Source organism: Medicago truncatula, chromosome 8, assembly GCF_003473485.1.
Source record: "Medicago truncatula cultivar Jemalong A17 chromosome 8, MtrunA17r5.0-ANR, whole genome shotgun sequence".
NCBI lineage: Eukaryota > Viridiplantae > Streptophyta > Magnoliopsida > Fabales > Fabaceae > Medicago > Medicago truncatula.
This window is the reverse complement of record NC_053049.1, coordinates 13,372,874-13,394,790: the sequence shown is the minus strand read 5'-3', so window position 1 is coordinate 13,394,790 and position 21,917 is coordinate 13,372,874. Positions and strand designations below refer to the sequence as shown.

At 34.6% G+C, this 21,917-nt stretch overlaps 3 protein-coding genes across 3 annotated transcripts; all 3 read left to right on the top strand.

The window, feature by feature from the left end:
- The first annotated feature begins 516 nt into the window (after positions 1-516).
- Positions 517-2,942, top strand: LOC11439881 (receptor-like serine/threonine-protein kinase At2g45590). The gene has a single exon (XM_003627603.4). It carries the CDS (start codon positions 651-653, stop codon positions 2,706-2,708), a length of 2,058 nt encoding a protein of 685 aa, XP_003627651.3. The 5' UTR covers positions 517-650; the 3' UTR covers positions 2,709-2,942.
- Positions 2,943-8,999: 6,057 nt separating this feature from the next.
- LOC11441400 (probable carboxylesterase 8) lies at positions 9,000-10,315 on the top strand. Its single transcript, XM_003627601.3, has one exon. The coding sequence runs from the start codon at positions 9,196-9,198 to the stop codon at positions 10,180-10,182; it is 987 nt and encodes a 328-aa protein (XP_003627649.1). The 5' UTR covers positions 9,000-9,195; the 3' UTR covers positions 10,183-10,315.
- A 6,474-nt stretch (positions 10,316-16,789) lies between these two features.
- Positions 16,790-17,923, top strand: LOC11444671 (probable carboxylesterase 8). The gene has a single exon (XM_003627599.3). It carries the CDS (start codon positions 16,843-16,845, stop codon positions 17,830-17,832), a length of 990 nt encoding a protein of 329 aa, XP_003627647.1. The 5' UTR covers positions 16,790-16,842; the 3' UTR covers positions 17,833-17,923.
- The last annotated feature ends 3,994 nt before the right edge of the window (positions 17,924-21,917 follow it).

Here is a 21,917-nt window from a genome sequence, read left to right as displayed (position 1 = left end):
TTTTGGTATATTTATGCTGTTCACGCAATTTTTCCCGTTGTTTTTCCTTTGGTTTTTATTGTATCAACAGTTAAATTTTCCTTTATTATCTTTTGACACTTCTTGTGCTAGAGGGACTAAGTTTCTTGGTTATTATATTTTATTTTAGCATCTTTGAAAGTAAAAAGAAGTTTGCAAGACTTCAAATACATTTTTTTTTATGGAAAATGTTAACGAGTGTCTCCGAGACACTCTTTATGTACTTTAAATGATAAATTTTTATTGAAAAATTGTGTATTAAATCTATTGAAAATTATAATAGTTGATTTTTAAAAAAAATAATTACTAAATTTGAGATGTTTATAGAGTTTCTTTGAGATCCTCGTTAACAAAACCTTTTTTTATTGAGTAAGGCAAAAAGTAAAAGAAAAAGAATCTTTAGATAATTTAATTTTGTTCTATAAAAGCATCAATCCAATTTTCATGTATATTTCTTTCTACATTTATCTATTAAATATTGGTTGTCCACAACACAAAAAACCAAGTACCAATATAATACTACTTGTTACTTACACTTCACACTACTCACAAGTCAATAGATTCATTCAACTCTCTCTCTCTCTCTCATGAATGGTTAACTCTAACATTTCTATCTCATCATTATTACAATCATGCCATCCCGTCCTCCGCCACCACAACCACTTCCAACCATAGCAACCATCACACCTCCCCACCACCACCACCACCGCCGTGAGTTTCTAATCGGCGGTCTCATCGCCGCCGTCATCTTCCTCACCGCCGCAATAATCTCCCTCACTATCTTCCTCTACCGTAAACTCTCACACAACCGAACAACACCCGTGGACCAAAACCACCGCCGCTTCTCCTACTCCGTCCTCCGCCGCGCTTCAAACTCATTCTCCACCTCCACTCGCCTCGGCCACGGCGGCTTCGGTTCCGTTCATAAAGCCACACTCCCCTCCGGCGAAACCGTCGCTTTGAAAGTAATGGATTCGCCCGGTTCGATTCAAGGTGAAAGAGAGTTTCACAACGAACTCTCTTTATGCTCGAATCTTCGTTCTCCTTTCATTCTCTCACTTCTCGGTTACTCTTCGGACCGGTCCGGTCGGAAGCTGGTTTTGGTTTACGAGCTTATGTCGAACCGGAGTCTTCAAGATGCGCTTTTAGACCGGAGGTGTGATGAGTTGATGGTTTGGTCGAACCGGTTCGATGTGGTTGTTTCGGTTGCGAAAGGACTTGAGTATCTTCATCATGAATGTAATCCTCCTGTGATTCATGGTGATATTAAACCTAGTAATGTTCTTTTGGATCGTGAATTTAGAGCTAAGATTGGGGATTTTGGTCTTGCTAGGGTTAAGTGTTTGGAAGATTCTGGAATGGAAATGATGGTTGAAGAAATTAATCATCATCATCATCATCATGAGAAGAAGAAAAAGAAAGATGATTTTGTTGTTGAGGATTGTAGTTCTGTTTCTGTTGTTGAGGAATTTGAGAGTGCTGTTAGTGTTACTAATACTACTGCTGGAAATGATATTGATCGGTCGCCGGAGAGCTGTAATGTTAGGGTTTTGGTTGATTCTGATGCTTCACCGGAGGTGGCGGTTGTTTCGCAATCAAGTGTTGTGTCTGATGGGTGTTTTGATAAGTTTAGTATTGATAGTGGGAATCAGAGGAAGAGGGGTGGTGGTGGTGGTGGTGGTTCTGGGAGGGATTGGTGGTGGAAGCAGGAGAATAATGGGGGAGGATCTGAATCAGGGAGAGTGAAGGATTATGTGATGGAGTGGATTGGGAGTGAGATAAAGAAAGAGAGACCTAAGAGTAGTGAGTGGGTTGGTTCTGGTTCTTCGATTTGTTCCGGTGGTGGTGGTGATGTGGTGGCAGCGCAGTCGAAGGTGGAGGGTAAGAAGAAGCAGAGGAAGAAATTGGAATGGTGGGCTTCACTTGATGAGGAGAAAGTTAAAGGAAAGAAGAATAGAAAACCAAGGGAATGGTGGAAGGAGGAATTTTGTGAAGAGCTTTCGAAGAAGAGTAGGAAGAAAAAGAGAAGCCTTGATTGTCGCGGCAATGGAGGGGAATCGTGGTGGCAGAGAGACGAGGATGTAGGCGGCGCAGCAGTAGAGAAGAAGAAAAAGAGGAAAAGTAAGAGTAGTAGAGGGAGTATTGATTGGTGGTTGGATGGTTTAAGCGGCGAGCTTAGGACTAACGGAAGGAGAAATAGTCAAGATTGGGGTAATGGTGATATACCGAAGAGTGGTGGAATAAGTAGCACACCGAGTATGAGAGGAACTGTTTGTTACATTGCTCCTGAATACGGTGGTGGTGGTCAATTATCCGAGAAATGTGATGTGTATAGTTTCGGTGTTCTGCTTTTGGTTCTGGTTGCTGGAAGAAGACCATTACAAGTAACAGCATCACCGATTTCAGAATTCGAGAGAGCAAATCTAATTTCATGGGCTAGACAACTTGCTCATAATGGAAAACTCTTGGATCTTGTTGATAGTTCTATACATTCTTTGGATAAAGAACAAGCATTGCTATGTATCACCATTGCATTGCTATGTTTGCAGAGATCTCCTGGGAAAAGGCCTTCCATGAAGGAGATTGTAGGGATGCTTTCTGGTGAAGCTGACCCACCTCACTTGCCCTTTGAATTCTCACCTTCACCACCCTCAAATTTCCCTTTCAAATCAAGAAAAAAAGCTAGGTGAGTTTTGCTTAGTGAGTGAGTTTTATTGTAATCATTATCATTAACTTGTAAGTGTTTATTTATTTTAGGTCAACTCTAATTTTATTCACCATTTGTAGAAACTAATGCTGAAAAAAATGTGAGAAAAATAGTGACTAGTGAGTTACAAGCCTTGCATAAATCCATTTCTTACCTTTATGTGGTTTTATCTTCTCACCCCCTCTTTTTAATATGACTATTCATTCATTCTGACCTATTTATTGTTTTTAATCTGAAAGAACTTTTTGAGCTCATGATTTGTTGAATTTCAGGAAATTCCGGGTCATTTTAAAGTTGATGGAACATTTCTTTTACTTTTGATTTTGTCCCTTTTTCATGAAAGTATATATTTGCTTATTAGTGCCTTCTTAATCTGATTATAACTGTAAGAGTCAGTTTTTTACTATCTTAGTGCTGAATAGCGTCGTTTGATCCATTTAGCCGACCCTACATAGTGTTGGTATGGTATTGCAGTGAGTTTTTCAAAATTACGGTGATTTTGCAAAACCTTCAATAAAATCATGGTGCCACCGTGTTTTTGTCCAACCCACCATGATATTTTATCTTAATGGGATAAAGCATAGTTGTTTGTTGTAGTTGTTATAGTGTCCGAATCTTATTAGGCAAAGATTTATATGTATCTTTTTGGTTGTTCTCACTTTTTAAAGTTTTGTTTAGAATCTTAGATTAGAATGTGCTGTGTTTTGTAGTATGAGTTTCAGTTGAAGGGAACATATTCAGGCCCCATTCTTGTCTTTTACAAGTAATTATGAGGTTACTGTAGACTCAGTGGAGATCCACTGTCCTGGAAATTGAGAGAATTATACCATCATTTTATCATTAGTGCTTGGACCTACTACAAGTTTTTTTTTTTCTCCTTTTTCTTTCACTGATGAACTTTATTTTTTTTTCTTCTAAGCTATTACTATTCATCTGAGTAACCAAATAAACTGATAAATTGATAACAGTTGGTTCTTTATTAGAAGCAGAGTGTCCAATTTTTGTTGCTCATAATCAGCAGTATTCTGTTTATTTGTGCATTTACTAAACTCTGTTCTGAAGAAGTTGCTGACTCTTTGATTAGCCAACTATAACACATAATTCGTTGAAATGATATACTTTTTAGCTTAGTATTGGCAATTAAAGAATCAGTCTTGTTACCAAAAAAAGTTGAAGAATCAGTCTCACACTTTCAATAAAATTATGGTGTCATTTTGATTCAAAATATGTACATGGATCTTGTTTATGCTTTTGATTTGGTACTAAGCAATTCGTGTTTTCCATGCTGATTTATTGAATTTCTGACTGATGTTGATCCATATATTAACAAATTAAATAGCCATTTATATTGTTACTGGTTACTTGTAGTTATCAGGTCACAAGACTTTCACTCTGTTTTAACCAGATTCACACGGCTAAGGTGGTTTAGATATTTATTGACATAAAGTTGAGTTTGAAATTCTGTGCTTCATTTTTGACAAAACCATGTTATCAAAGGAGAAGCACAGTTAATAATTTAGTACTACTATTAGATAGGAATGAAAATGCTCACATACCTGTTAAATTGCAACTATTTTGATTCATCTTCAGTTGACTGTTGCAAAATTAGCATTTTGGGAGCCAATGCAATCCAATCCAATCCAAACATAACAGACAAAATTTATCAGTGATGTTACTTCATGTTTGGCTCCACTGCAAAAGTGGGCTACTCTTTGATTGTTCGCAAATAGAATTTCTTTTTTATCCTTAAAATGTCAAGAGTCAATATTCTAAAAAATAGATCAGTGATTGTGCCATAAAATATACTACTATAATAGATTAATGGTTTTACCATAGTAGAATCTTAATTGAATCGGTGATAATTAAATACTACATTTTTTACGTCAATTTTCTTGTACATAAGTGAGATAATTATATACTGCAAAATTGTATTCACTCTTGAATCAATAAGGCTCACTTTTAGATTAAAAGAGATATAATAAGATTTATTGATCTAGTGTTAAAAATCAAATTTGTGCATAACATTAAGACATTCACGCGTGCACATTAGACAAGGCCTATTTCAAATATGATATAATACATCAGGTAAAAATTTAATGTAAAGATGAAAAAGTTAAGGTAAATTTTCAATTAAATTGTGATTTTGGAGTGCACTCCTCTCAAAGTTTCATGTTTGATTTTTCCTTATGCTAATCTTGGTGAATTAATATAGAGCATATTTTAGATGAAGCTTTCATAAGTGGACGACAAGATTGAACCCATCGGATTTAGTTTTTGGGTCAGATATCAAATTTTAAGAAAAAAAAAATATATACTATTAATTCATACGTAGGTGTCACATTTGTTGGTTTTGAACATCATCACTTAGGGCTTGTTTGTTTTGGGTGAAAGTGAAAGGAAAGATTGAGGTAGGATAGAAAGTAGAAGGAATGAGATTATTTCCATAGTTTGGAACAACTTTAAAATGGGGAGGAGGGATTCTGATAGCTGGGCCTCATACAAAAAATGTTTCCACTCTATTATGGACGGAAAGCATTGGGAAGACACTATTTTGAGCAAAATTACATAAAAAACCATCACTCTCTTGTTCAATCTAATCAACAAAATTTAAGCTAATTTTTTTTTCTACTTCTTTTTTGGATGTTGGTGCGCTTTGCTGTCTATTATTTAAACGTATTCTTCTTCCCTCAAAAAAAATGTAAATGTATTCTTAACACACACACACACATACATATATATATATATATATATATATATATATATATATATATATATATATAAAACTATAAATCCTTTTCAACGTGATATTAAAATATATTAAACAAAAAATTAGAATATAAATATTGAAAGTAAATTTTGACGTTGTGTTCTATAACCTTTTTGTAAGGATATATTAGTCATTTTATTAAATATAAATCTTTCTTTCCTTGCACTTTCATTGATACCAAACAACTAAAAAATCATCTCACTTTCTACTCTCTTTCTATTCACTTTCTTTCCTCTAACAATCATTCCTTACACTTTCTTTCCTTAAACTTTTCCATTCTATCCAAACAAAGCTTTAGCAATGCAGATACCAGAATGAGTGAAAAATAAAAGGTATTAAAACGGAAATGAAGATTGTCTACATGGCCAAGGACAAGGTGAGATGTACAATCATGTGAAACTTTAAAGTAAATAAATCAAGGAAAGACTTCACATGTGCAATTTTTATTATATTAAGTATCAAAAATAGCTCTAAAACAGGAAGAATCCCCTACGACTAAATAATTATGCAGCAGAATCTCAACTACTCATTCATCTCTAGTGTATAAAGTCAAAGTCACAAAGATGAGAGAATCTAATAGTGAAGATTTCAAGTGATCACCATCCAATAAAAAGCTCACATAAGTGAGGTAAAACCATCAAATAAATGGAACTATGTAAGTGATGGAAATTGTCAACAATGTACTTGGTTGAAAGTTGATAAATTCCATGCTCGTGTGTCGTTTTTATATTTTTTGCCCGTCCTCTCGTGATGCGTTAGGATCAAATAATGTGTGATGAATTGGTTGCTTTTTAATCTTTTTCTGCCAAAACATCTATATTAGTTGGTGTCTTGGTGGCATCATAATATGAGATGATATGATAGGTTGCTGTGAATAGCTTAAATTTGCAATACAGTTTGGAGTTTGGTTGGTGAGTGAAATAAATTGAATAACTACGAAAGTGGTCCACATATATACAAGTGATATGTATTAGTGGTTGCAATGCATATTCAAAAATAAGACACGATATGATGGTTGGATGAGTCATTTAACAAACTATGACATTTGTTTAAATCATAATAAGATCAGAGGAATGTAGCGCTGGTTCATCGGAAATCGCAGTTGTTGTTGTCACGGTGCTCCAGCGTGGAGGAGAACAAGCCTCGTCGTCAGAAAAAATGGTGCCTGCTGACACATTAAAATTCCGACGCTCAATTGTGAGAGAAAATTGGGTGAACGAAAGTGTACGTTGAGCGACGTCGAGTCACGCTTATATACCCGAGAAGGTTGATAATGCAACATAATTTTGCAGTGTAAATCCTCGAGACTGTTATAGATGACTCTGAGGGCTAGGATTGATTCTGACGCGCTCATGTGCGGTGATACACATAGGGTTTCGAGTGCACCATCACAATGCTTTCTCTTGAGGAATATGGGCTTTGGCTTTATTGGACCATTCACATTGGGCTTTATGCCGGTCTGAAACATAACCCCAAAAAGAATTATGCTCTTTACCTAACAGTTTTTGCTCATTCCCAATTGAAATGACAATTTTACCCCTACGCGAGTTAACTCACGTTAGTGCAAAATTATGCGTGACTCTAGTGTTGATCTCAGCGTGAGTTAACTCACACAGCTTCTGTGCTCGAGCCAGAACAGGCAGTAGTGCCTTGTTCCCTGATTTCCTTCGTTTCTTCATTCATACATAGGTACAACCATTAATTCATTCAACCAAAACTCACAATTTAGAGAACATTCATTAAATCATGCATTCATTCATTCATAATTTCGATACGCAATATCAACGAAAATGTCATAAATAAGCGCAAACGCTCAAATGTAAATATATTACATTCAAATCCGACAAAATGTCATAAAAATACTACAAATATAAAAAAGACTCTACTGTTGCTACTCCCGCGAACTCCTACTCCTCCTCCGTCGTGAAACTGTCACCTCGTCAAACACGGAATAATCAGACCGGAGGCCCTCCAAAATGTTGAAAAAGAGTGATTTGAAGCCACCTCTGAAATCCCCATCACATGCTCCACTCTGACTTTCATGCTGTTGATGACATGCAATGGATCGGGAGGATGTCTGACCCACTCCTGCTCAACAATATCCTCCTGGTTAATTAATGATTTCGATGAAATGTTAACGGTACTTATTTTTCATTTTTTTGACAAAGAAATGTCAACTATATATAGCTAATAACATATAATTACACTTCCTTAAAAAAACATATAATTACACTGTTAACGAAGTGATTAGACTCAAGTGGTTAATAATTTTCTTTTAAGTCAAATCGTTTATAGGAGAATTCGAAACTTTTTCCTTAAGAATCAAAATATTAACACCAGAAAAGAAAACCCTTTTAATAAAACATCTGCCTACAACCTTTCAAAAGAATCAATGTCTAAATAAGTGAAATAATTCGTTAAAAAAAGTGAAATAATAAAAGAACTTGTTATTTAAAAGGCTATCGATATCTAAAAGAACTTGTTGTTTAGGTGACTTCTCAAAGCAAGCTGGATTGGCTCTGAAGATTATTCAAATCTCTTATGTGTGAATTATTTTGCCTCCGAAGATTATTTAAGTCTTTTGTGTGTGAATTATTTGGAAAGGAAAAAACATGCGTATTTTTCAGCATGTAGAGGAAAATTTGCAAAATTATGTGAAAAAATTAAGCTTTAGTATTATTATTGATGGTTGAAAGCTGAATATTTAGGGTCCAAACCACGTTCAATGTTTTAGCTAAAAATTGAATTTAAGTTGTCCCTAGGGTTCACTAAATGAACTTTCTTTTTAGAGTAATGATAAAAATTGATAATTTTTGACAATTCTATGTGATACTTTCATTGTCCTTTTACTATGAAGAATGATATTTTGACATCCAATTTTCAATAATTTTTAGGGACAACTTTTTTCATACTCTCATTATACTTTCATACTTTCATTATACTTTTATTCCCTCTCTCTCTCTCTCTCTCTCTCTCTCTCTATTGTCATTGTTCAATAAAAATAGAGAAAAAAAGTTGTCCCAAAAAGTTGTTGAAAATTGGATGTCAAAATATCATTCATCTTTTACTATCTCTTTCACTATTGTTTTTCTTCCAAAATTAGAAGAAAATAGAAATTACAATTCCCTACAATCGCTTTTTTTACGCATCTATACAATTACAGACTGTTTGATCTTGATCAGATGGTCCAAAAAAATAGAAATCATATCAGATTTTTACTATATATATATATATATATATATATATATATATATATATATATATATCATCTTAAAACACCGAACATAAATCCTGACTATCCGATCTTGATCGAACACCGATGTGTAGTTGCGTGATTTATTAACCGCAACATAGCATATCGTGAGAGTTAGTAAATGATATTGATTTGTGATTGTGACCATAAATATATGATTTTCTCCAATGTATTACCTTTAATAATCACCACAAATTGCCCCAAGTTTGTTTTGTCGAAAATAAAATATCACCACACATTACTGCGTGCAAAATATCTATGCCAAAGTGTGGTCACAATTAACAAGCATGAATGAAAGCCAAACGTAGAGAAATTTAAGGACACTCTCAAAGTAGTTAACCGTACAACAATTCCATGTTGCATCATTGACTCTGAATTAACCTTTTATCTCTTCTCATTTCAACAACAATGGCATAACCAAATTCACCTAATTCCAAACAAAACTCCACTATGGATCCCTATGAATTCCTCAAAATCAAACTCAACTCTGATGGTTCACTAACAAGAAACTACATTGTGCCCACCGTGCCATCATCCTCCGATCCCACTAATTCGCCACTGCAACCGGCTCTCTCTAAAGACATTCCCTTAAACGCCGCTGCGAAAACCTCCATTCGTCTCTTCCTCCCGAACCCTCCACCGTCTTCCTCTGCTGCCAAACTCCCCATTATTCTCTACTTCCATGGTGGTGGTTTCATCCTCTACCACCCTTCCTCGCTCATTTTCCACCACCCCTGCTCTACATTAGCTGCTCAAATTCCTGCCATTGTTGCCTCCGTTGATTATCGTCTCTCGCCTGAGCATCGCCTCCCAGCAGCCTACGATGATGCAGTTGATTCTCTTCTCTGGCTCAAATCCCAAGCTCAAAATCCAACAGAATCTGATCCATGGATCAGAGACCACGTGGACTTTGATAAATGCTTCTTGATGGGAGACAGTGCCGGAGGTAACATAGCCTATTTCGCAGGTCTACGTGCTCTCGACCTTGATCTCTCTCACATTAAAATCCGAGGGATCATAATGAAATATCCATTTTTTAGTGGGGTCCAGAGAACGGAATCTGAGCTTCGTTTGGTCAACGATCGTATATTACCATTACCAGCAGGTGACCTCATGTGGTTCCTATGTTTGCCCGAGGGCAAAGACAGGGACCACGAGTATTGCAATCCAACAACTTTGGATCACGTATACGGTGAAAAGATTGGACGGTTGCCAAGGTGCTTTGTTAATGGCTACGGTGGAGATCCATTGGTGGATAAGCAGAAGGAGCTGGCGAAGATTTTGGCGGCACGTGGGGTGCACGTGGAGTCCTGTTTTGATGAGGATGGGTATCATGCTGTGGAAATCTTTGATCGTTCTAAGGCACAAGTTTTGCTTGAAAATGTTAAGAAATTTATACTCTCTGCTGTTTCTGTTGCTCCTCAATCCTCTATGTGACACTTTGTGGTAGCATGTGTTTTTCTTTTTCCCTTATAAACAATGTTTTTTTTTTTTTTTAGAGAAAACAATGTTTATTTAATAAATAATAAAATTATGGCATTACATTGTTGTTTAGTAGAAGAAAAATTACTCGATATGATTCAATTATATATGCAGCATTCACAAATAATGGGATTGGGTTAGGCATCTGTTTACACAATGAACATAGTATTTTCTTTGATTAGAGTAACAAGATTAAATCTCCACGTAAGTTTAGATCAGTTGGTCGGAATATTGTATAATATATCCATGAGTCAGAGTTCGAATTCCGGACACCAAATAAAAATGAATTTCTAATCACAACATAGAAATGCATATTCTAATGAGAGGATCAATATGTAAATGCATGTATATTGTTTATCTTTGGAGTGATGCAATGACAAGTTAGGAACCTAGAGTTTTTGTTGATTCAGCTACTACCTGTACACATGAAGCGCACAGAAAGCTCAGCTAAACAACTCCGAATTCAAAATTCAAACCCAGCCAATGGTGCAGATTGAATATTGTATAATATATGAATATATGCATGAGTCAGAGTTCGAATTCGACAAAAAACAACAGAGAATGCATCTGAAGATGGACAAGCTATCTCTGCCAAAATTCAATCTCCTTCTTGGTGTACCTTAAGTATTCTTGATTCCTAAGCAAGCCAAATGATCTAAATTTTATTGATTGAAAGATATATAAATGCCTTCAACTTACTATTTAACTGTTTCCATGTCAACACGGATCCATTTTTGTCTTTGAATGTTTCCTCATTACAACCCTTCCACAAAACCCAAATGCAAGCATACCAGATGACAGTGAACTTCTCTATTCTCACTTCTCCCCTGGCAATCAAACCCACAAACTGTAGCAAACAATTCCAAGATGTGTTGTGAAGAACTAATCTTCAGTTTAGGAGGAATAAACTAATCTTCATCCATACCTTTCTTGCATGACTCATGTATTCATAAATTTACTTATATTCTAACCTAATTTTTCCTTAGTATCTAGGTATCAATCTCTCACATTCCATGTATCACAGTTTACAACAAAAGTAAACAAACCCTCTCAATTCATCTAAGAGTCGGTTTTCAAATTATTATTATTATTTTCAACTTATAATTCATTTAGTCAACACCGTCCTGAAATTTGAGAAGCATATTTTCTTTTCTTTGTCCTGGTCGATTGGAATGGAGGAGCAAAGAATAATGTGTATGGATTTAGAGTTTATTCTCCTAGGAAGGGCTCTGGTCTTATTTCTTGAATTAATTGGATGAGTGAACAGATTTACTAGGTTTTATTTTTATTTTTATTTCTGTGATTGATAAATATAAGAATTAATTATTGCAATTTTGTTAAAACATGTGATTTGATAAATATGTGAATTTTGATGATTGATGAGTTGATTTGATTTGTGAAAATGAGAAATGTTGCTGAGTTAAATTGATCATTCAGTATGTATGTGATTTAAAAGTTGTGCAGAAGTTTATTAATTTTAGTGAATATATGGAATTGCTAAATTATGTGGTTTAAGGCTGACTAAAATTTGATAAGAGGGCACGCATATGCATATTGTTACATATGGTTGTGTTATTGGTGTCAAATTGGGCTATTTCGAAACATTGTCTAGTTACATCTCATGCATTTTCATTTGCATTAAAGTTAATTTTCATGTCTGGTGATGGATATTTAAACTAAAAATAATTGTCTTAGCACAATTCCTTGATGTTGTATATTCTTATTTGATGTTTTAAATTATTATTGATTTTATGATGTATGCTTGATGTTTTGATTGTAGCGCGTACGAGGAACAAAGTTAAGTTTTTGAATGGATTGTTAATTTTTATATTTTGAGGGTTGTTTATTTTAATAAGTTCAATTAAACTATTTTAAGAATTTATGTCCAAGTTTTAGTTAGGAATTTATTTTTAATGACTATTGAAAGAAAAAAAGAATCATATTTTTCTAACAAGAAAGAAATATTTTTCTAAAAAGAAAGAAATAGATGTAATATCTTGGATCAAAATCCGGATGTTACATTAGTATTTAGTTATAAATAAATACTTCTTTCAAAAAAAAAGTTATAAATAAATACTTATTATATATTGTGAAAAAAATGTTTAATTATATATATACATGTAAATTTAGAATATGCATAAAAATGGTTGTGTTGATTTATTTGAATGCCAAAATATCTTACTAATAAATAGGGACGTGAATAAGTTAGGTTGACCTACAATGGCTTAAGGTCTAACTTCAGACATATCGGGTCAGACTTTTTTCTTGATAAGACTAAGACTTTTAAAGGCCTTTTTGCTAAAAATGTTAGGTCACAGCCATAAGAAAAATCTTTTAGGCTTATCAGGCTGACCTGCTTAAGTACATACGAATAATAGTTTTTTTTTTTTTACTAAACGAATAATATTATTTGTTACTAATATTATTATAATATATTATATTTTGGATTTTGTATAATTATATATTTGTTAATATTTTCGGTAATTTAAATTTATTAGTATACATTATTTTTTTGCATTTTTAAATGTATTATTATAAACTTGATTTTAAATATATTATAATATATGGTTAAATTCTATAAAAATTCATGTTAAACATCAAAAGAGAGTTTAAGCTCAATGATCACATTACTTATGTAAATATGTTCATATGAAATAAACTTTTAAAAAGAGTAACAAATCATATCATGCGTTCAAAAGGTCAGACTCAAACCTAAAAAATAACCATATGACAGATCGCATGCCATAATTAGACCTTAAGTTTTTTGACAATTTTGACTTAAGTCTTATAAAACCTAATTCGGCATGACCTATTTCAATCCCTACATGCCAGAAATAGGCTTAAGTTTTTTGACAGTTTAGACTTAACTTTTACAAAGCCTAATTCGACGTTACCTATTTAAATCTCTACTAAGTTAAATATTTTTATTAGGTTAGAATATGTAAGTTTAAGCTAATATACTTTGGAGTTTGGACTCAACTAATTTCTTTGAGCTTTGAAACTTTCTCTTACACCGCCGAGTCGCTGGTGCCTAATTCCTTTTTTGTCAAAAAAAAATACCACTCATGCCATTTTTAGCAAAAATACCACAAACTAATTTGGATTGGTGCGTGAACCGGTAGATGGTTATTGAATTCGACAAGCTCTGATACCATGTTGAAATTTAGAGTTTAATTTATCATTACAAAACCGACTTGCAAAGTGAGTAGTACCTCCTTTTTATAAACTCTCATCATGAGTCTCATCTATCTGATGTGGTACTTGGGTTTTTCCCAATAAAAGGTGGGGATGATTTTGTTGCGTTGAGTTATTTGCAGGCTAACACAGATAATGATCCAATGTTCTTTTCGAAGTTCACCACAATAGACGAAGGACATTTAAAAAATCTTTTTGTTCGGATTCAACCAATCAGATCGACTACGAGTGTTTTTAGGAATGTGGTTGCATTGACGCAACTTATAGGAATAACAAATATAACAAGCCTCTTGTTATTTTTTCTGGGTGTAACAATCATGGAGAAATTACAAATATGTTTTTTTTGCTTTAGTTTCTGATAAAACAACCGAGACATGCAAGGGGTTTTAAATACACTCGTAGAAGAAATATATCATAAACGGTCTAAAGGAGTGTGTAAGTGATGGATATCTTACAATGAGAGAAGTTATCAAAGAGGTAAACAAACAAACAAACAAATAAGGTTCAATGTCAACAACTAGTGGAACTTAAAAAGAAAATGATTTCGAAATCCGACAAAACATACGATATAAAATTTAGACAATTTCAATTGCACTGTTCAACCCTCCCTGATGGTTTTGCAACGACCAAAGTTGTCTCATTTAAAATATTTTATTAATTTTTTTATATTATTTAAATCTTAACAATATATAAATGAGACAGTATCATTTATTTCCTTCTTTCTTAAATCTTAATAATATATAAATGAGACAACTTTGGTCGTTACAAAACAATCAAGGAAGGTCAAACACTGCAAATGAAACTGGCTAAATTTTATATCATACGTTTTGTAGGATTTTGCAATCATTTTTCTTTTAAGTTTCAACCTAGTTGTTGAAATTGAACCTTACTTGTGTGTTTGTTTACCTCTTTGATAACTTCTCTCATTGCAAGACCTCCATCACTAACACTCTTTTCGACTATTTATGATACATTGCTTCTAAAAGTGTATTTAAATCCCCTTGTATGTTTTAGTTGTTTCATCATAAACTAAAGCCCAAAAAAAAAATTGTAATTTCTCCATGATGGTTACACCCTGAAAAAATAACAAGAGACTTGTTATATATGTTTTTCCTATAAGTTGCGTTAAATGCAATCACATCTCCAAAACACTTAGTCGATCTGACTTGTTGAATCTGACCAAAATAGATTTTCTAAACTTCGTCTTTTGTGATGAACTTCGAAAAGAACATTGGATCATTATCAACTTTAGATTACAAATAACCACCTTTTATTTTCACCCTTACTTCATTCTTTAAGTAGTTATATAGGTCCTTCTTGCAAAATCCCAGACCCTCATGACCACCTATTTAGCCAGCATAAAACCCAAAATTTGACATGTTCTAATACCGTGTATGTGTGAAGGCCATCATCAAGGGCATATTCAGATTCACTTGATCGACGATACTTAAGAATCATAATGTGTTGGCTTGATTACAAAAACTCTCCACTTATCAATATCAACATTTAAAACTACTCGAAGCCTTGCAGGACACTTAGTTTGAGTGATCAGCCTCAAATTAATATCTTGATTGTTTCTTCTTATTTTTACTCTCACCCTCTCTATTACATATTAATCGACAAGCAACTATATTCCCATCAGAATCTTTGTTTACATCATCTTTTCTTATCACGAACCCATGAAATTCTTCATAGATGTCATAATATTGTGTTTCTTTTTCCTCTGAATCAAACCTCAGTCCTCTTATATCATCAAACGTCAATTTTCTAATTTTCTTGTAAGTATCCATATCTTCTTTTCCTTCTTCATCAAACACACCGATACCGTGGGCAATTGTTCACCAATTATTAATTATGCAACCATTTAAAATTATTTAAGACAATCTGTTATTCAAGACTGCTTACATTAACATAATTAAATTCCATTACTAGGAGGGTTGGGAATATACTAGGCCAGCCTACTGCCTGACCTGTTTATTAAAAAGGCTAGGGTTAAACTTTTGAAAAAACTTATTTAAGTAAATAAACCAACCTTAGACTTCCAAAAAAGCATACAAAGCCTGATAGGTCGGCTTGTTTATGCATATTATTAAAACTTATTTTTTATTTATATTAAAATATAATTTATATTAAACATAAAAATCAAGAAACAATTCAAATAATAGACTTTTTAAATAGGCTTTAAGGCCTTATAGTGAAATAAGCTTTTAAGGCCTTGTGATAGATAAGTCTTACATTGGAATGACCTTTGATGCCGATTTAGTATATTTAGAAGTAGATAAAATGAATTATTTAATGACTTTAATGTGAAGTAGGTTTGTATATAGGTTTTCAGGTCATGTCAGACTTTTAAATAGATCAGGAAAGACAAAAAACAAAGTCTACACAAAAATTGTTGGAAATGAGAAAATGAATAATCACAACTGAAACCATCCACAAAGCCTAACCCTAATGGAAGGACTAAAATTGTGAAAAATGAAAAAATGGATAATCAAATTTAAAACTACCTACAAAGTCTAACCCTTTATATAATTATGCTCTTTAAAATATAATATTTCGTTAATAAATTAAATAATCAAATTAAATTGTGATGTTACCTTTTTTGTCATTCTTTACCTTTAACTTTCCCCTAAAACAAATAACAAATTATTTTCTCGTAAACTTAACTCAACTGATAGGGACAATGCATAATATATACAAGGTTCGAAATTTAAACCCCGACCACCACAAAAAAAAAAAAAAAAAACTAAAACAAAATTTAATGATTATAAATAAGGATTTAAAACGTATAAATAAAATTTCTTAAAAAAACGTATAAATAAATCACAAAATTGAAGTCAAAGCAATGTTTGTTTATAAAGACACGTATATAATGTTAATAATAATATTTATTTATGTGGACACCGGTTGTTTTTAATAGATGTGGGCAGTTTGTTTATTTCATTACAACAAATAATACAATAAAACAAATGCAATTGTAACTTGATAGTTGATATGTTACAACTAAGTTCCTTAAAAAAAAAAAAAAAATGTTACAACTAAGTGATTTTGTTTTACAGGTAGCAAGTCATCAATCTCAACCATTCAATTATAACACTTCATATTCACCGCTCATTGTTCACTTCATCACCATGGTGAAAATGTTTTGCTTCACCATGCTACCTAAGTGTAGAGATTCAAAATAGTTTTAAGTTGATTGTCAAGTGTTAACACAACTCTCTTTTATATGGACTTGGGACCATGCATAGTAAAGCAAAAGTAGTGTCCATCATAATCATAATTTAAAACCATCAATGAACCGAAAATATATAAATTAAAGGGACCATTCTCAAAGTGGTTAAACGTACAACATTTCCATGTTATATAATTGAATTGAATCTAAATTATCCTTCCTATGTTCTTAAAACTTTAAACCACACAATGGCAGAATCATCACCTTCCAAACCAAACTCCACCATCGATCCCTATGAATTCCTCGAAATCAAACTCAACCCTGATGGTTCCCTCACAAGAAACGACAACGTCCCTACCGTGCCACCATCCTCCGATCCCAATCAAACCGTTCTATCTAAAGATATTATCCTAAACACAACCACAAACACCTCCATCCGCATCTTCCTCCCAAACCCTCCACCACCTTCTTCCGCGGCTAAGCTCCCTCTCATTCTCTACTTCCATGGTGGTGGTTTCTTCCGCTACCATCCTTCATCCATCTCCTTCCACCAATGTTGCTCCACATTCGCCGCCCAAATACCGATTGTTGTAGCCTCAGTTGCTCATCGTCTCACTCCAGAGCACCGTCTCCCTGCTGCCTATGATGACGCTATTGATTCATTGTTCTGGCTCAGAGCCCAAGCACAAAATCCAAGTGTCTCTGATCCATGGATCAGAGACAACGTGGACTTTGATAACTGCTTCTTGATGGGAAGTAGTGCAGGAGGTAACATAGCGTACTTCGCAGGTCTACGTGCTCTTGACCTCGATCTCTCTCCTCTTAAGATCCAAGGGCTTATAATGAATGCTCCGTTTTTTGGTGGGGTTCAGAGAACAAAATCTGAGCTTCGTTTCATTAACGATAATATACTACCCTTATCAGCAAGTGATCTCATGTGGGCCCTATCTTTGCCTGAGGGTACAGATCGGGATCACGTGTATTGTAATCCAAAAGTTTCGGATGTGATACATGGTGAGAAGATCGGACGGCTGCCGAGGTGCTTTGTTAACGGCTACGGTGGGGATCCCTTGGTGGATAGGCAAAAGGAGCTAGTGAAGATTTTGGAGGCACGTGGGGTGCACGTGGAGTCTGTTTTTTGTGAGGATGGGTTTCATGCTGTGGAACTCTTTGATCCTGCTAAGGCACAAGCATTACTTGATTACGTTAAGAAATTTATTTCCTCGGTTGATACTTAGTCCTCTATGTGACTCTTTGGGAGTGAATGTGCATGTGTACGTTCTTTTTCCTTCTAAACAAATATTGAATAAATAATACATTTAGGAGCAATACATTGTTCTTGTTTTCATAACAAGACATTACAATGTTATTTTTTAGAAAAAAGAAAAAAAATAAGAGCATGCAACAATTAATATAGAATAATAAGATCCAAGATTGCAACCTAAAACAAACACATGCAACATGGCCATATATGAGTTAAGATTTTTTTCAAAGAGAAGGATATTTTGAAACATGAAAGAGTGTTATAATCATTGCAGGATGGACTAGTCATGTGCTGTTTAACCAAAGTTTTCATTTGTTTAGTGTGTGTATATTCACATCAATATTTTCAGGATTTTTACATATCTATCTATATAAGATGATCTAAATTAGTTTTCGAAGAGCTTTTAATAACCATAATGGACAAAAGTAGCTTTCTTAATGGAGAGGGGGCAAAGCCATGATCCCATCGGCCACAAGGGAATGATATCCTTCTAGGACAAGTGACCGACTAGAATAGCATATAAGAGACGTGATGATTTATTGTATTATTACATCGTTTCATTGTAAAGGTGAGTGTTTTTTTTTGTTCCATACAGGATAGTAGTGATTTTGATAATCTGTCATGAAGCATAGATACAAACACGGATACTGACACGTCGACATTGTTAATAATTTGATAAAATCACATAATTTATTATAGGGTTAATAGTGTTTTACCCAATGTAATATATGTCATTTCCGGTTTTCTCCCTGTAAAATTTTCTTTTTGGATTCCGTCTTTGTAATTTGAAGTTTTTTGGTTTTGGACCTTCATAAATTTTGACCATACAAAATCGATGATATGACAGGGGGTAAATCGAAATTTTCTCAAATTAATAGGGGGGTAAACCGAAATTTGCTCAAATTACAGGGGGCAAAATTTTTGATGAAGGTCTAAAACCAAAAAATCTTCAAATTATAAGGATGGAATGCAAAAAAAAAAATTTACAGGGGAGAAAACTGGAAATGACCTATATTACAGGAGGTAAAACACTATTAACCCTTCATTCTAATTATATGTGTTGGCGTCGTGTTGGCACCAAACACCACATGAGTTCGATAGTGGAACGCGCCTAATCCGAGGAGTATTTGTAATTATGGATAATTATCTTTTTTTGTTTTGTTTGAAAAGAATAAAAAACACAAACAAGAGGTGATCTAGACTATTTTCTTGACTCACAGTATGGAATATCAAATCAATGTCATCGTTTTGTTTACCTCATTCCTTAGCCCCCACGAAAGATAAAACATAGAGAAGAAAGAGATCAAGTTATTTGGCATCACTACCACATACTGAAAGAAAAGTCACATAACGCATACAAAGTGTAGAGAAAATTCCACATAGGTCGAACACAAGAATATTCGTAGTTATATACTACTTCCTGTTGGGCTCGACGAGCTTAACGCAAGTGTAAATTAAAATTCCAAAATTCAAAAGAAACTGGATCTTGCAGCGCAGCGGTAGCGATAAAAAAATGAACACCAATATTTAACGTGGAAAACCCTCTAATACCGAGGGAAAAACCACGGGACAAACTCCGAAAAATATTCCACTATATTAAAGAATATTACAATATTCTCTCCACTCTCTCACACACACAAGAGATACAATATAGTGTTTCCCGTGAGACCTACTTTTACTCTAATGCTATTATTTTATAGCACCTAGAAGTTATAGAGATGATACCCACCCGGTGTATTTTTCCCACACTCTCTGGATTTACTCAACACTCTATTTTTCCTCTCACACACTTCTACACACACAGAAGCTTTGTATTTTCACTTCTGCTTCAATACTGAAGCTTGTATTTTCTTTGAGCTTCGGATGATTTTCTTCACATGCCAAGGCCTCTATTTATACATGAAATGTGGCTATGTGAATTCAATTCTCCTTTGTCAAATGATACTGCAAGCCAAATGTGAAATCTGCATCACATTTAGTTTTCAAAGATATCAGCACCGCAAGCTACAACATAGCCTCACTATAGAAGAAGATTTTACATCATACATTTACTGCATAGTTGAAACTTTGGCAATTGCTTGTAGCAATTGTCTTTGGCTGGACATAACCCACACGTGGTGGGGCCAACAATTCTCCCCCTCCAGCCAAAGGGAGATATTCTCGCAATTCATTCACTTGCGATCCATGCCGATCAACTCGGCACAAAGTTGAAGCTTTTCACGTGCTACAACTTTCGTCAACATATCCGCGGGATTTTTATCGGTGTGAATCTTTTCCAACATAAATTGTTGTTCTCCCGCTGCTTGACGCAACCAATGATATCTGACATCAATATGCTTTGTACGAGAGTGGTACATCGCATTCTTACTCAAATCCAAAGCGCTTTGACTATCGCAATGGATAACGTACCTTTCCTGCTTCATTCCCAATTGATCAAGAAATCTTTTTAGCCAAAGCATTTCCTTCCCTGCTTCAGCCATGGCAATATATTCTGCCTCAGTTGTTGATAAGGCTACACATTTTTGCAATTTAGATTGCCAAGATACAGCTCCCCCTGCAAAAGTAAACACAATTCCTGAAGTAGACTTTCTACCATCCAGGTCACCTGCCATATCCGCATCTGTGTAGCCTTTCAAAAGCGAATCTGATCCTCCAAAGCATAAGCACTTATTAGAGCTTCCTTTCAGATACCTCAAGATCCACTTCACAGCTTCCCAATGTTCTTTTCCCGGATTGGAAAGAAACCTGCTAACAACTCCAACTGCATGAGCAATATCTGGCCTGGTGCAAACCATTGCATACATCAAACTCCCAACTGCTGAGGAGTAAGGTATTGCAACCATAGCTTCTTTTTCATCTTGACTAGTAGGACAACTCACTCTGTTGAGTTTAAAGTGATTGGCTAACGGCGTGCTAACTGGTTTAGCACCCTTCATGTTGAATCTTTCTAGAACCCGGTCCACATACTGTTGTTGTGACAACCATAGCTTTCTAGCTTTTCGGTCTCGCAAAATCTTCATGCCTAAGATTTGCTTTGCAGGGCCTAGATTTTTCATGTCAAAGGATTTTGACAATTCCTTCTTCAAATCACCAATCATATCCTTGTCTTGCCCCACTATCAACATATCATCTACATATAACAGAAGGATGATGAATTTGTTACCTCGAAATGTTTTGACATATACACAATGATCTGCATCTGTCTTGGTATATTCATGACTCATCATGAACGAGTCAAATTTCTTATACCATTGTCTTGGTGCTTGTTTTAATCCATACAAGCTCTTCTTCAATTTGCAAACCAAGTGCTCCTTTCGAGTCTTCTCAAATCCTTCTGGTTGAACCATGTAGATCTCTTCATCTAAATCTCCATGAAGAAATGCAGTCTTTACATCCATTTGTTCAAGCTCCAAATCCAAGCTAGCAACCAATCCGAGTATAACTCGAATTGAACTCATCTTAACAACTGGAGAGAAGATTTCATCAAAATCTATTCCTCGCTTTTGTCCAAAACCTTTTACGACTAAGCGAGCTTTGTACTTCACTAGCTTGTCACCATCTTTCTTGAGCTTGAACACCCATTTATTCTTCAAGGCTTTTCTGCCTTCAGGAAGTTTCACAAGTTCATAAGTATCATTTTTCTGCAATGAATCCATCTCTTCTTGCATTGCTTTCATCCATTGGATTTTATCTTTATGAGTTTGAACTTCATCGAAACTGTCCGGCTCCCCCTCATCAGTGATGAGGATGTACTCCGAACTAGGGTACCTGGTAGATGGATGATGATCTCTGCTTGATCTCCTGAGATGAGATGTTGTGGATTGCTCTCCATCTTGAACATCTTCATCATCACCATCTTCAACTACTGGCTCACCATCAACCCCAGGGTCTTCATCAAGATCTCCCCCTTCTGTGGCAACTCTTACAGGAGGAGTGGTAAGTGTAAGATCAACCTTACCATAACGTTTAGGTGTTTCTAGAATAGTAGAATCTGACATAGTTTCTTGCTCATGAAACACTACATCTCTGCTTCTAATAATTCTTCTCTTCTCTGGATCC